A 15530-nucleotide genomic window follows, 5' to 3' on the forward strand; every position below is an offset into this window, starting at 1 on the left:
GGTAATTGGTGCCCCGGATTTATTAGGGCAAATCTCCGGGAAGACGGAGGTCTCCTGGACCATAGGGCAATTCATTTTACATAAGGAAATATCTTGTTTTCCTGCTTCTGGTCTTGACCCTTGGCCCCGTCGCCGTTGTAAGAGGCAAAAATAAGAGCCAAAGTCTGGAGACAAGACTGTGGTGGCTGAAGCTCCACTTGGCTTCCCAAGCCCAAGCTGGTTGCACCAGGTTCCCCAGGGTGGACCTGAGGCAGTTGCCAGGGGCACATGCCTGCCCATTGGTCTCTGGTCCTCGCCATGCTGGCCAATAGGAAAGGACAACTGTGAGGTGGGGACCACCTGCCCCCATGAGTACCAGGCTGCTGAGACTGGGCCATCTCCTCCTCACTTCCATCCTGACCGAAGTCTGTGGCTCTGATTCCACACCTGAGGGTAAGGACAATTGATTCAAGTTCTAGGCTGGAGGGGAAGTGGCTGCCCTGCCGTGGAGCCCCTGACTGGGGTGTGCCCACACTGTCCTGTTAGCAGGGTAGGGAGGGATACAGGCAAAACCCTGGCCAGGGTAGCACTGACGGATGCAGACAGGCCTTGGGATTCTTCCTCGATTCTCCCACGGCTCCAAGAGAAAAGGGACTGTTACTTCTGGTCAAAATGCCTGGGACCATCCTGAATTTTGCCCAATTCACTCTGTGGTTAGATGCCTAACCAAAGAGAAGTTTGGGGTCAGTGAAGTTGGAGGGATGGTCCAGTGATAAAGTCCAATTAAATAAGAGGAGAAGGGGACAAATCACTTAGCTTGACCAGGTAGGGCGGAGAAAGAAGCACGTGAAGAGGCAGCCTGGGGAAAGCCTGAGCTCCGATCTCAGCCTGAGTTTGGAATCCAACTCCAGCGCTGGATTCTACCCAGCAATATTTATTGAGCAGATTCCACGGGCCAGACACTGGGTAGTGTCCGTGAGGTACAAAGATGGGTGAGGCGTGGTCAGTATGTGTAGATTTGGGGGTATCTGTAAATATGGGAATATCTACCCTGCTGTGGGGATATCTCACAGGATGATTGAGAAGTGCAAATGACGTAAAGTGAGCAAGGGGCCTGGCATATACTGGCAGCTTATGAAAAATCTTATTTTTAGCAGACATCTTCTGACAGAAACAACTGGATCTACCTGGCCTTGGTCAAGCCCAATCCTGCTTGCCCCAGTGAGCGCTGCACGTGCGGCCTCCTGGTTGTTTCCAGCCATTGATGCAGAGACCTGAGTGGGAGGGATTTTAGAGATCAGGCCAGCCCTTGTCTGAGGATGTGGGTCCCTGGTCTGGGTTCTAGTTTTCAGATCGAGCCTTATGAGGGGTGCAGCTACCTCACTCCTGGTGACTCCTGCCACTGGGGGTAAGGCCACCTCCTCCTGACAAGGTTGGAAACAGGGAGGCCTTGACGCTGACAGAATATGTCCAAAAGAGCGTGAGGGTGTCAGCTTTGTTCCTGAAGCTGAGCAGTGGAAAGGGAGCCTGCAGCTTAATTGTCTGTCCTTGTTGCCTCCCTCCTTCCATTCTTGAGGAGCTGTAAAGAGGGCCACAGGACTTGCTTCTTGTCCTTTCAAAGGTGGCTGTGGGGACAGACTTCCGTCCTACTCCTTGTCAAGCTGGGGACCTGTGGCCCCAGACACTTTGCTGAGGTCAGGAGGTAGAAGCTTTGGAGACTAGAAGCTTTCAGTCAGGAACTCCTTCAAGTGGAGAGAGACTGATGCCAAAAATGTGTGTGTGTGTGTGTGTGTGTTGGGCACAAGGGTGCTGAATAAAAGCTTTCATGTCATCCTCCTGGGAGCCAGGCAGAGCCTAGCTGATTCCTGGTTCTGCCATTTATCATTAGGTTGCACCGTGTGAAATTGCCAATATTCTACCATTTTCGACCTTTAAAAATGGCAATTTCATGGAATTCAACCCAAGAGTTGCATGATCTTAAGCCAGCATCTTGGTCTCTTTGAGTCTCAGATTCTTCTAGAGAGTGGAGTCAAAAGCAGGGCTATGAGAAGGATTAAACAAAATACAGTCTGAAACTGCCTTATGCAATTTATACTGCAAAGAACCCTTACCAATTTCAAAGTGTTCTCATGTTCCTCGTGATCTCATTTAGCAGATTATGAAGGTGAGCCTGAGAAGACTTTTTCGAGGCAGTGTAATGTGATGGGAATCTCTCACGGATGTTCTCCTTAATCTCTCAGTTTCCCCATCTCTACAGTGGGGGTTATTTTCTTTGCTTCATGGAGTTCTTGTAAAGATTAAAATAAATAACAAATAGCATAAGTAATGTGTAAAAGTTCCTAGTGTGAGAGCTGGTTTCTATGAGGATGCAATAAATGCATCCCTTTCCTCCCCCTTAGCCTCCCATTTGTAAAAGCAGGGCAGGGGTGAGATGATTTCTGGGGTACCTTTCAGCTCTCTGGGACTCTGTGATCTATGCTTTAATGTCCTTTCCTGCTGGAGGAATTGGCACCGGGTCTGGTGACCTCTTTCCCCCATCCCACTCTGTCTCCTGCCTGTCCCAGAGGAGACCCCATCCTTGCATTTCACAAGATTCTGCTGTTGTTACTGGCATTCCAGCAGGTCAAAGTGGAATTTCTCATACACTTAACAAATGAAAATGAGAGATTGTAATATGGCCCTTTAGGATCCAGAGATCATCATGGTCATCCCCTTGCATTATTTTGAAAGCAAGGAGAGCCATGCCTGTACACAGTGCACCATGAAAGTTAGTACGATAGAAAGAACTCAGGTTTTGGATTTCAAATTTCACCTCTGCACTCTTTTACCTGTGATCCTTGAGCAGAAATTACTAAACCTCTTTGGTCCTCGGATTTCTCGTGTGGAAACTGAGTCCTAACCCCCAGGAGCTGTGGAGATTAAATGAGATTAAAGGGGTGGTGAGTGTACAGTGGGGATTCACAGCGAGTCGTCCATAAATATTTGCTTGCTTCTCTTCACTTATATGTGTGGAACACTTTATAAGTTTTTAAAATACTTCTTCATAATTTTAGTCTACTGGTTCTCACAACAATATTATGAAATAAGCTAAGAATAAATTCATTAATAATCGCCTTTGGGGAATTCCCCAGTGGTCCAGTGGTTAGGACTCTGAGCTTCCACTGCAAGGGGGCATGGATGGGTTCGATCCCTGGTTGGGGAACTAAGATCCCGCAAGCTGCACATGGTGCCGCCAAGAAAAAAAAAAAAGTTAAAAAAAAGAAATAATCACCTTTGCCTGCAAAGAGCATGAGGTCTGGAAAGTGGGTGGGGACAGGTAAGTCACCCAGTAAGTCACTGGTGGAGTCCAGACTGGAAGCCAGGTCACTGCATCATAGTCCGGAGGTTCCTTCACATTATTTTCTCTTCTATCCCCCATCCTATGGAGTGGAATATTAAAAGACAGATGTGTGACCTTGATGCTGTTTTCCTTTCTTGGGATATGCCTCAGGGTCCATTGCTGGGTTTCAGAAAACCAGAATTTGATTTCCAGCTCCTCTACATTTAGCTCTGGGATCTTGGACGAGTCACTTAACCACCCTGAAACCCACTTTTCTCATCTCTAGAATGGGTACATTCATACAATAGATGACATTTATTGAGCGCTGACACATGCCTGGCACTGTTTGAAGTATTATTTTACGTGGATTGTGCCTTTTAATCCTCCAACAGACATATGACTGAAACATGTTACAAGGAAGAACAAATTATTTTCACCCAACCACTGAGGTCATAGAACCTGTGCTCTGTATTCTACCTCAACCTGTCCCTCAAAATTGTGAGAATTAGGTGGGATATTAAGTGAGGTGAGGACTTTACAAAAGGCATTCTACAAAGACAAGGAATTATAGGTGGTACTTGGGATTAGCTTCATGACCCATGTAAATGGTTTCTTTGTAGGCACGATTGAATCTTAGAATATAGTTCTAGATTACAGTTTTATTTAATAATGTTTTCCCCTTTAGAAAGAGAGGTCTTTCAAAATCAAATTGTAAAAACTGCTATATCTAAACAGAGAGCACAGATAATTTTGGAATAAATTGTTTGAAATTTCGGCATCTCTGCACTGACCTTCAATTATTATCAATTGCTAATTTTTCCATCCAGAACTTGGTTAGACGACAACCTTCTTCTTCAATCAGAATCGCTTCTTAGCATCAGAAACATCCTAGGATTGTGTGCCCATCTGCCCCCAATCCCTCCTTCCATTACTGTCGCCCCATGTTACTGTCATGGAACCCAGATTGGTTGCCCCTATGAATGGAGAGATCTGTCCATAACACTGTAGTGTTGAGCACAGAATGCCTTCCCTTGGGCTGGGAAAATAGAATCTTTTTTTTTTCAAATTTATTTATTTTATTTATTTTTGGCTGTGTTGGGTCTTCATTGCTGCACACGGGCTATCTCTAGTTGGGGCCAGCGGGGGCTACTCTTCGTTGTGGTGCGCGGGCTTCTTGTTGTGGTGGCTTCTCTTGTTGTGGAGCACAGGCTCCAGAGCTCAGGCTCTGTAGTTGTGGTGCATGGGCTTAATTGCTCCGCGGCATGTGGTATCTTCCCGGACCAGGGCTCAAACCCGTGTCCCCTGCATTGGCAGGCAGACTCTTGACCACTGAGCCACCAGGGAAGCCCAGGAAAATAGAATTTTTATTTTTAAAAGAGGAGGAGGAACCAGAGAACTCTAGAGACCTGACTTTTCACTCCTTCTAATGGTTTGGAGGAAGCCCCCAGTCACCCTTCTTCTTTGGGACCCTCTGTAGCTGCCTTCCCTGGTTCTTTATTCTGGATTCTCTCCTTCTGTTTCCCTGTGGAAAAGAGCATAGCCCTCCTCATTTCTGGAAGAAGCAAGCACAGAGCCTCTCGGTGGTCTTCTTAGGAGTTTTACTGCTAACCCCATAGAGGAAAAGGATGGAGATGACAAATTGTGGGAAGTTTGGATGACATATAAAGCCTTAAAAACCTCAGAACAAGTATTCTCCTTAAACACAAAAGGGGCTTGGCTGGTCTTTTCTTCTTGGCTTCTCGTCTAACTCCCCTCTTTCTTCTCATCTGGGGAAAAGCCAAGCTTAAACGATCTCTCATTTTCATTTTATTTCCGGCTGTTATTGAGAACACCCCTTGAGACCTCCAATTCCAGTAGAGGGGGACAAAGGTACATGTTAATGGTAAAAGAAAACCTTGACTAGGGACTCATGACCACCAGGGGGCAGCATCTATCCCTATCGGCACCTGTCTCAGTTATCTTGCCTGTCTCTCCTCCTCTCTGTCTGCTGGTCTCGTTCTCAATTCTCACTCTGCTTAAGATGATATTAGAACTTGATATTTGATAACTGATGCATCAGACCAACAGAGATAAAAAAGGTTAATTTAATTAAATGTCTTTTAAACAGTTTTCAAATAGGAAGAAATCATTTGAGTATCTTAGATCACAGTTTACACCAACACAAAATATCAGAGATGGATTAAAGAGTAAAATTTAAAATACACCAAACAATAGAAGAAAATAAAGTACTCACCAAACTCTAGTATGGAGAAGGACCGTTTAACACTCAGAAGCAAAAAAAAAAAAAAAAAAAAAACCCAACAGAGTCGGCTATATAAAAACTAAAACTTCTGTCACCTAAAACTCAGGATAAGCAAGACAAAAGAATAATCTTTACACTAGAGTTAATAGTCATAGCACATATGACAAAGTGTTGGCATAAAGAACTCACACAAATTAATTCAAAAAGCACATTGTGTCCCTAATAAATTAACTGATAAAGAACACTTAACAGAGATATCAAAAATGAGGAAATTAAATTAGGAAATAGGCCTTTAATAAAATGTACAACTCACTAATGATCATAATGCTCACTAAACTAAGAACAACAAAAATGTTTGTAATCGTTATATCCAAAGCTGGTGAGGGTAGCTAAGATAGGCTCTCTATGTACACACTGACGTATTACCGGGGAACAGCATGACAAACTGTAATTTGGGAATATCCATCATAAGCCTTAAAAATGTTCATACCTTTTGGTCCAGAAATTTTACTTCTGGGAATATGTCATAGCAGAACAATAATTTGAGGATAAACTATGTGCCTAAGGATGTTTGTTACAGATTTAAAATGTTTTAAAATGAAAATATGTTCAAAGTTCAGTAAAATGGGAACGTTGACATATATCTTGGCTATATCCACTTGACGGACTAGCGCACACACGCGTTTAAAATGACGATTATAAAAATTAGAAAATTGCAAGGCAAAAATTGGGGAATAAAATTTCTATGTAAAGTATTATTTCCACCATGTTTAAAAATAAACAGATGGATTCTTGGGAGTGGGGGTTGTTTTGTTTTCTGTAGTTTTCAAAGTATTTATCTTACTATTTTTTTTTTTTTTTTTTTTTTATCTTACTATTTTTCTTTCTTGGCTGTGCCTCATGGCTTGTGGGATTCCGAGACCAGGGATTGAACCCTTGCCCCCTGCAGTGGAAGCTCAGAGTCCGTTAACAACTGGACTGCCAGGGAATTCCCTCTCTTACTATTTTTAATGAACACACACATGTGTGTGTATGAAAGATGAGCATATATATATATATATATATATAGTAAACATATATATATGTTTATATATAACGTATATAAACTTATCATATATATATGATGTTTCACATATACATATGAAAGATGAGTGGGTTGTGTCACATGGAGGGGGCATTATAGAGCCCCAGGCAATGGGCCATAGAGGTGGGATTCCAGACACCATGCATGTCTTTGGGGTAAGATTTCTCATCAGGGTCTTTTCTCCATCCTTCACAGAGGAAACGTCTCCTGAAGCCAAACTCAATTCTGGAGGCTTCGTGAAATCTATGAGACAAGCAAACTGATGAAAAATATTGAGTGTTTAGGGTAAAAAAATACATATGGACCATGTTTTATTTAGAATCAAGTTCTTGGGATTAGCTACCTTTCAAACTCCACAGAGGGTCTTAGTGATGCCTGTGATCCAGGATCCTAGGCCCTGTTCCCCTCTGTGGTGCTTTCTCTCCACTCCCTGGTGAGAGAGGGATGGGGAGACTAACACCCTGGCAATCAGAGGTGGGGGGCTAAGATCACCTAATAACAGGCAGGGATGGATGGGGACCAGAGTCCCCGTGCATGTAAAGGACTGTCTTCCGGGAGGGGTTATGGAGGGCCAGTTCTGAGACAGGGAGTCCCTAGGCCATCTGTGCCCCTTAAGCTTTTTGCTAGGGTACCCAGAATATATGTTCTAAACGTACTCCATCCTCTTTCCCTCGTTCCCCCTTCCTTTCTCTTTTCCTTCCTCCTTCCCTTCTCTCTGGCTCTCTTACTCTTTTTTTTTTTTTCTACAGAACTATTTATTTAGTCCCTACTCTGTGCTGGTGGTGGGTTAGACTTTGCCCCATGGTGCTTGTAGTTTAATGGCTGAAATGGGTAAGCAAGTCAGGAATTATAGTATATGGTGCAAGATGTGCCAATGCTAGATAAGCGAGGGCACTGGGGGAGCACAGAGGAGGAACGGCAGACCAGATTGGGGAAGGAGGACCGGGAAGACTTCCTAAAAGAGAGGACAGCCCACTGTGTCCTGAAGCCTGCGTGGGGATCAGGCAGGTGACGAGGTGCAGCTAAGTGTGGCCCAGGCAGCGATCAGTGGATGTTCTCATGCGACAGTGTGTCACTGGTTGTCTGACTAAGGCTGTGTGTGTGTGTGTGTGTGCGTGTGCATTGTGCATGTGTGTGTATGGGTGTACATGTGCATATGTGCATATGTGAGCATGTGTGTGTGCACATACATAATATACCAAATGGTCTAACATGTGGCCCAGGGAGTGGGGAGAGGAAGAAAGAGAATGGGAAAGAAAGGAGGAGGAACAGACATAGAAAATGAGGAAAAGGGAAGTAGAGAAGAAAAAGAAGGAGCCGGAGAGAGGGAAGTTGGTTAGGGTTGAATGGGATGATCTGAATCATCATTCTTGGACAATTCAAGGGATAGGCTCATGACAAGTTGACTCTTGGAGCCTTCCCTGTGCCTCGTACTGTGCTCAGATATGAGGAATTGGAGGAGTGTTGTCTCACCATCACCGATGGTGGAAGAAAGGAGATCACACACACAAAGAATAATGCTAAATACTGCAAATTTCAGGGCAGAGAGAAATCAAGGTAGGCTGAAAGAGTCAGAATCTGAGTCTCCCTGGAAGAGATGAGTACTGAGAGAGCAGGTCTCAGAGGCAGACTCTGCGGAACTGGCCAGAGTCCTGCTTGGGTCCTGACTGGGTGAACCATGTGGGGTCCACTCTTCTGTGTCTGACAGCACAGGTCTGGGTTCCAGGACTCAGGATGCTGCTTCTGGGAGCTGTTCTACTGCTACTAGCCCTGCCCAGTCATGGCCAGGAAAACATTGAAGTGCCTGAAGTCCTTCCCATCCCCAAGGGGGCCTGCGCAGGTTGGATGGCAGGCATCCCGGGGCATCCTGGCCACAACGGGACTCCAGGCCGTGATGGCAGAGATGGCACCCCTGGCGAGAAGGGTGAGAAAGGAGATCCAGGTAAGAATAAGGTCTTTAGTCTCCTCTGTCACAGACTTCTCCTGGGTAGAAGAGGGCTTCTAGCACTATAGGAGGGCAAGAGTTATTAACTTAAGGTCTACACACAGGGAAGAAACAAAGCTTTTTAATGTGACCCATAAGCAACATGAAGTGGATTTTGGATTGGCCTTTCAAAGGTAAACACACGCGGTACCTTTAAAACCAAGTACCCTTGACTCTGTTCTACCCACACCATCTTCTGCATCCTCTTTCCATCCCCGCCCTCATCCATCCCTATTCCCAGTCTGCTCATATTCCTGTTTCCCTTAATTTTCCCTTAATTCCCGTTCCATCTAGTGGCATTCAACCATACTTCCTGGTACCTCCTGCAGGCCACAGTCCTTCTCTTGGAGAACTCTTGCTCTGGTGTACAGGACTGTTAGAGGTTACTACAAGAGAGTCTACTCCAAATATGCTGAAGGGAATGTGGACAAGTGCCTAAACAGTGGAATAGAGAGAAAATGCCCTCAATGCAGACCTGGGTTAACAATGAAGGCTTTCAGGAGGAGGTGGGGCTTGAGCGAGGCCTTGAAGGATGTGTGGACAGAATAAAGGAGGGAGGGCAGCCTAGACGGAGGGCAGAGAAAAGCAGATGTGTAGTTGGTTGAGCTGGCACATAAAGTGTTGGCAGGGTGGAGCATCGGTGATGGAGATGTATAGGAGATAAGGTTGGAGATGAATTTATGGGAGCCTGCTGTGGGGCAGGGGATGTGGAGGGGGAAGTGACAGCTGTCCCCTTTGGGAGCTCTCATTGGTTCCTTGCTCTGTCAGTCAAGCAGTTTGTAGGTAGGGGGCCACAGGGACAGTGATTTAGGCTGGAAACAACCTAAACGGGAGTTCTGTTTTTGTGGTCACTAAGGTCTTCTCGTTCTCTAGGTTTTGCTGGTCCTAAGGGCGACACCGGTGAAACTGGAGTGACTGGGGTTGAAGGTCCCCGAGGCTTTCCAGGAATCCCAGGCAGAAAAGGAGAACCTGGAGAAAGTGCCTATGTATACCGCTCAGCATTCAGTGTGGGACTGGAGACCCGGGTCACCATTCCCAACGTTCCCATTCGCTTTACCAAGATCTTCTACAATCAGCAAAGCCACTATGATGGTACCACTGGCAAATTCTACTGCAACATTCCCGGGCTGTACTACTTCTCCTACCACATCACAGTTTACTTGAAGGATGTGAAGGTCAGCCTCTACAAGAAGGACAAGGCCGTGCTCTTCACCTATGACCAGTTCCAGGACAAGAACGTGGACCAGGCCTCTGGCTCTGTGCTCCTCTATCTGGAGAAGGGTGACCAGGTCTGGCTCCAGGTGTATGGGGATGGAGAGAACAATGGGGTCTATGCAGATAATGTCCATGACTCCACCTTCACAGGCTTCCTTCTCTACCATGACATTGAATGAGCACCACTAACTCAGAGCCTCAACTGGGCCAAGCAGCCTGGAGTCAAAGAACAGTCCACAGGTCTTCAGTGTAGTTAGGAGACTGACTTTATTAACTAGTTGGAGGACTATGAACATTATTCATTCATTCATTCATCAAGTACCTTTTCAAAAAATCATATACCGTATTCCCAGACAGTCCTGAAGAAGACACATCCCTTGGCCTCAAAAATCTATCATGTAGTGGTAATACTAGAAGGATGGTAACATCTACTGGGGAGTTTCAAAACGTGACAAGATAACGAACTACAAGAAAGTATTTGACAGTGCTACTCTGTGCCCACTGTTTTTCCTTATGTTCATGCCAATCTTGTGAAGTACACAGGAAAGATACTATTCTCCTCTTTTTACACTTGGGGTCCTGAGGATGAGAGAGTTAAGTGAATGCCTAAAGTCACACAGGCATTTAGCGGCAGAGTTAGAGATCCAACCCAGGGCCGTGGGCCTTTTCCAGTATACAGTGCCCGTTTTAAGGAGTGTATGGCCTTTTGGAGGGTATTGGTAGGGGTCTCTCACCCAGCTTGCCTGAGGGCCTTTGGACTGGCCTTCACCATGCATTAAACCTTTCCCCAGTAGTGCTCCCTCGGAGAAGGTGGTTCTATGACTACGTCCCTTTCCAAATGGACTACTCAGCAGCTCCTGCACTACTCCGTACTTCCTCTTCTCTGTGTCTTTCCTCATGCTCTTCTCTCTGGCCCAGCAAGTCGACTCCATCTCCATATGTTGACATCTTCCTTGTTTCTCAAGTCCACCTGGTCAGGAAGCTTCTCTGATGTGATGTCTCTTTCCTGCAAGCCTTCCTCACACCTGTGTCCCTCTACATGTTACCCTGGATAAGAGTCCTAGGTCTGTGAAACATCCTCCCACAGACCAGGGACAACTGCCTAGAAAGGACTGTGCTTCCTTCATCCCAAGTCCCCTTGTAGGTCCTTGATAAATGCCTCATGAAGAGCAAGCACTGGAACCTCATATCTACCCAGAGTTAACTCCATTTCAGTCTCTCCATATAACTAATCCCTATCTAAGAAAACAGTTTCATTTTAGGAACTCCTTGATTTTAAACACCCAATCTTTGTTCCACTGGACAGCTTGAATCTTTTCCACTGAGGTTCGGGATGACTGTGCTTTCTAGAACACTCAAAGAATTTTCCCTCAAGGAAGTAGCTTGAGCCTTCAATGCAAAACCCATGAAGGAATTTGGAAACCATTCTTTCTTTGAGCACCAACAGGGTCTGGGAAGACCTGGGCTTCCTGAATCTACTCATGTTCTTTAAGAATTATAAAGAAAGAAAGAAAAGGAAAAAAGAACAGGTAACTGTCTGAGGTGATAGATACGTTAATTAGCTTGATTGTGATGAATATTTCACAACATATAACTATATCAAATCATCAAATTGTACACCTTAAATATACACATTTTTAATTGTCAAATATTCCTCAAGAAAAAGGGGGGTGGATTACAGATGATTGATGGTGGTAAACATCCTCTCAGGAGACAATAGCTTGAGAGCTGCTCTTCAAAGATTTTAGCCAAAGCAGAGCTAATACCATTCTGTATAAACGTAGAAATGGAAAACTTAGTTTTTTGCTTCCAGTTTTAAATTCTGAATGATTTTCTTTTATATGTGTATGGCTATTCCTTAGGTGATTATTATTTCTGCCTATAAAGCTTTGGTTTATAAAATGTTTGTATATCATTATTTTCTACAAGTAAAGATACTGTCGTTCAGCATTAAAAGTAGAAGCACCTGTATCATGTGGCTTTTGTTTTCATTTTTGGAGAAATACGTGGGATGTAGAGAGGGATGAAGGGGTAAACCGTGTGTCAATAAAGACGCTATTTTGTGAATGATGAATGAGATTTCCTCGCATCTCATTGGCTCCATTGCATCTCTGACCAATCACTGGAGTCAGGAGGATGGAATATATTTATTTACTTAATTGGTTATGGTTAAGCTAGAGAAGGGGTATTTCCATTAAAGCAAAATCTGGACACAGTTACCAGAGTGGGGGAATGGATGATGAATGCAAAAACAACAGCTGTCCACAACAAACTTTTAATGTTATGTTTGAATTTTCTCAGGTTTCTCAGAGAGGCATTGCTGGAAAATTGCTATTGATTTTTTCTAAAATTTCAACAAATAGCTAATCTCTGGCCATGCTCACAGTCCCACATCTGGCTCGGGTGGGATCCTCACAGCACTGGACACAGTATCACACATACTCTAAGCTCTCTGGAACAGGGGTTGGCTTAAGTTCAGACTACAAGTTGTGTCTTACCTTCTAAGGTGGTAATTCCAGTGTTAACTCAGTTTTCAAGACTTTGCTATGCTATTGGGTCTATCTGTCACGTGCACCACTCCGAGTTTGGTCTGGGACTTTAGTAGTTTAATTCTTGAAGCTTTTGCTATGCTTCTTTGGGTCTGCTCTGCATGTGTACACTGGGAGTTGAGTCTGGGACTTACGTAGGGTCCCGAACAGAATTAGAAGGTGTCCTTTCCCAGCTCTTTCCTCTCTGGCATGTCCCTATATTCTCCAGCCCTCAGGGACCCTCCTTTTCTTGATTCTTTTTTTTTTTTTTTTTTTTTTGCGGTACGCGGGCCTCTCACTGTTGCGGCCTCTCCCGTTGCGGAGCACAGGCTCCGGACGCGCAGGCTCAGCGGCCATGGCTCACGGGCCCAGCCGCTCCGCGGCATGTGGGATCTTCCCGGACCGGGGCACGAACCCGTGTCCCCTGCATCGGCAGGCGGACTCTCAACCACTGCGCCACAAGGGAAGCCTTTTTCTTGATTCTTAATGCCAGGAAGCTAGCGTTCTCTCTGAGTTTTATTTTCTTGCACTATTGTGCTGTCCTGTGTGACTGGGGCTGTCTTTGGGGATAAAGCAGCAAGAGAAAAGAAAGAAAAAAAAATAACAGGGATCACCCACACTATTTGAACAGTGGTGGTCCATTTCACTGGTTTCTCTGGTCAGAGAGAAAGATTTTGCGGGGGGTGAATTTTAGATGCTTGTGTTGCCGCTGCTTCTGTGACAATGCAGCCCAGTGCTTGGGGCTGATCTCAGGGCAGAGCTGGGAGAGAACAGAGAAAAGAAAGCATGTTAAAAAAAGAAGTGAGATTTCTCTTACACGTCTGTCATTCAGGAATTGCTGTTCCTGGTCTGGTTAGCAAGAGGTGATTTCACCCAGGCTATGAGTTGCTATTCACGTTTTGACTTTAGTCCTCAATCTGCCTGCTGTTATTTACTGTTTAGACTCTTCAGGTATTTGTTTTTTGCATTTTGTCTAGAGTTTTTGGTTGTAATCAGTGGGAAAGGTAGACTGTAGTTAGTTCAGTTTGGCTAGTACCAGGCGCCCGATGTCCCATGATAGGCCTGAAGAAGGATAAAGGGAAGGAATTGAGGGATAGCAGGAGGCCCAAGAATGCATATACATTACGCTGAAGTTGATGGAAGTCAAAGAAAATAAGTCCAATCTTGAGACAGACCATTGTTGAAGAAAGAACGTGGGAGGTGCCAAAAACTCCTTAACCAAGGGAGGCTGGGGCCAAGTATGGTCTTGATTCTAACCCCAGCCTCTAATTCTTCCTGTGCATGGAGTGACTGATGAGAATACATCCCATGCTGTGCAGTGATGAAAGCAGTCAGCATGACTCCACCACAGGCATCAAAGCAGAAATATTTACCTTCAAATTCAGAAATTTTATTCATTTAGTGCTTTACTTAGGAATGTTTGGAAACATACAGGTTTTTAGTGAGATTTGGAAAGAACTAGATTTTTTCCTTTGACCTTCTCAGTTTTCACTCAGGTATTTTACAGCAAGTAAACATGATTTTGAACGAAATTCACTATGTAAAAACCACATTTTCCCAAAAGTAGGTGAAGCAATGAAAATGCAGAGACCACTTCCCTTTATTTGCTATGTGTGTTTCACAAGATCAGTGTAAGTGGAATTCCGGGACAAGGATTAAGGTTTCTTTTTGTTTTGTTTTGTTTTTTAAATTTATTTATTTATTTATTTTTGGCTGTGTTGGGTCTTTGTTTCTGTGCGAGAGCTTTCTCTAGTTGCGGCGAGTGGGGGCCACTCTTCATAGCGGTGCGCGGGCCTCTCACTGTCGCGGCCTCTCTTGTTGCGGAGCACAGGCTCCAGACGCGCAGGCTCAGTAGTTGTGGCTCACGGGCCCAGTTGCTCTGCGGCATGTGGGATCTTCCCAGACCAGGGCTCAAACCCGTGTCCCCTACATTGACAGGCGGATTCTCAACCACTGCGCCACCGGGGAAGCCCAGGATTAAGGTTTAATGTGCAGTTCAGTTTGTGGTGAGAGTTAGGGCTATAAAGAGGTCAAGCGTCAGTCTGTACTGAGTGTAGTGGACACCTGCTGGGTGTTCTTCCATTTCTCCCTTCATGATGGGGCCACCCTATGGCCACACCCTTCAGGCCACCCTATAGTCCAATCTGATCCCTTTCTCCTAGAGGCCATTGAATGGACCAAGGCAGATGCTTGATCTAAGCTGGGCCATCCAGAGTTCCTCCAGGAATATGAATTAGGATGGATGCAAAACATGCAGATTTGAGACTCAGGGGTGGCCACCTTCTGCCCTGCAGTCTAGAGATAGAAGAAGGCCAGCTGTGCAGAAAAAAAAGCAGGCTCAGAGAGAAACAAAACTGAAAGAGAGAGAAAGAGAGAGGGAGAGAGAGAAACTCTTGTTCTCAAAAGTTTTCCACCGTTTGGTTCCAGTCCTTCTTGACATTCAGTTGTATACTTGCCCATGGGTCACATGAGACATCAGTTCCTGGATTTTTGTATAATTTTCTCTTTTAACTTAAGCTAGCTTGAGTTGATTTCTGCTATCTATATCCAAAGAGTATAATGGGTCAGGAGTTAATCTATGACTGTGCCCAGGTACCAGGCTGAGGTCTAGTTAGGAAGAATATTTGGTAATGGGGTAACAGAATTAAGTCATCAGGCCCCATGAAATCAAACCTAGAACTCAAGTTCATTTATATTGATTTTATTGGCAATTAATTTCCTAGCTTGGAAATTTCTTATGGGCAGAGACTTCCTATTTCATCTTTGAAATCTTTCTAGAGATCATTTATCCATTCAGTAAATATTTATTAAGTATATACTACGTGCCAAACACATAATAATTTTAAAAATAACAATGATAATAATATAAGTCATCATTTGAAGTACCTGCCTGAAACACACTCTTTTATTTAATCCTTATAACGCCCTGTACATTAAATAGCCTAGACCCAAATTTCAGATAAGAAAACTGGTGAAGCTGTGATCCAAAGCCACAATTAGTAAATTGTAGAGCAAGGATTCATACTCAGAGCTGTCTGACTCTAAAGCTTATGCTGTAGAAAGAGTGAACCCAAAGACATTTGGGCAATGGGGTATTTGTACAACCTGTAGCCCTAATGGTGGCAATCCTGTAAATAACAGCAGTGGAAAATCTTGCCTTTGAAAAATGAGTCACTGAG

The 15530-nt window shown here is 44.5% G+C and overlaps 1 protein-coding gene across 2 annotated transcripts; it reads left to right on the forward strand.

Annotated features, from left to right (window-relative positions):
- The first annotated feature begins 351 nt into the window (after positions 1 to 351).
- ADIPOQ (adiponectin, C1Q and collagen domain containing) lies at positions 352 to 11790 on the forward strand. Of its 2 annotated transcripts, none has more exons than XM_004278474.4 (3): positions 352 to 432; positions 8351 to 8566; positions 9482 to 11790. In XM_004278474.4, exons 2-3 carry the CDS (start codon positions 8359 to 8361, stop codon positions 10000 to 10002), a joined length of 729 nt encoding a protein of 242 aa, XP_004278522.1. In that variant the 5' UTR covers positions 352 to 432; positions 8351 to 8358; the 3' UTR covers positions 10003 to 11790. The 2 variants fall into 2 exon arrangements, with proteins under 2 accessions (XP_004278522.1, XP_049566195.1); XM_049710238.1 differs by having other exon boundaries at positions 370 to 432; positions 8333 to 8566.
- The last annotated feature ends 3740 nt before the right edge of the window (positions 11791 to 15530 follow it).

Source organism: Orcinus orca, chromosome 5 (assembly GCF_937001465.1).
Source record: "Orcinus orca chromosome 5, mOrcOrc1.1, whole genome shotgun sequence".
In the NCBI taxonomy this organism is placed as follows: Eukaryota; Metazoa; Chordata; class Mammalia; order Artiodactyla; family Delphinidae; genus Orcinus; species Orcinus orca.

Coding starts and splice junctions, on each gene's coding strand:
- ADIPOQ (XM_004278474.4), top strand. CDS start 8,359: ATGCTGCTTCTGGGAGCTGTTCTACTGCTACTAGCCCTGCCCAGTCAT. Junction 8,567..9,481: donor GGGTGAGAAAGGAGATCCAG/GTAAGAATAAGG, acceptor CTCGTTCTCTAG/GTTTTGCTGGTCCTAAGGGC.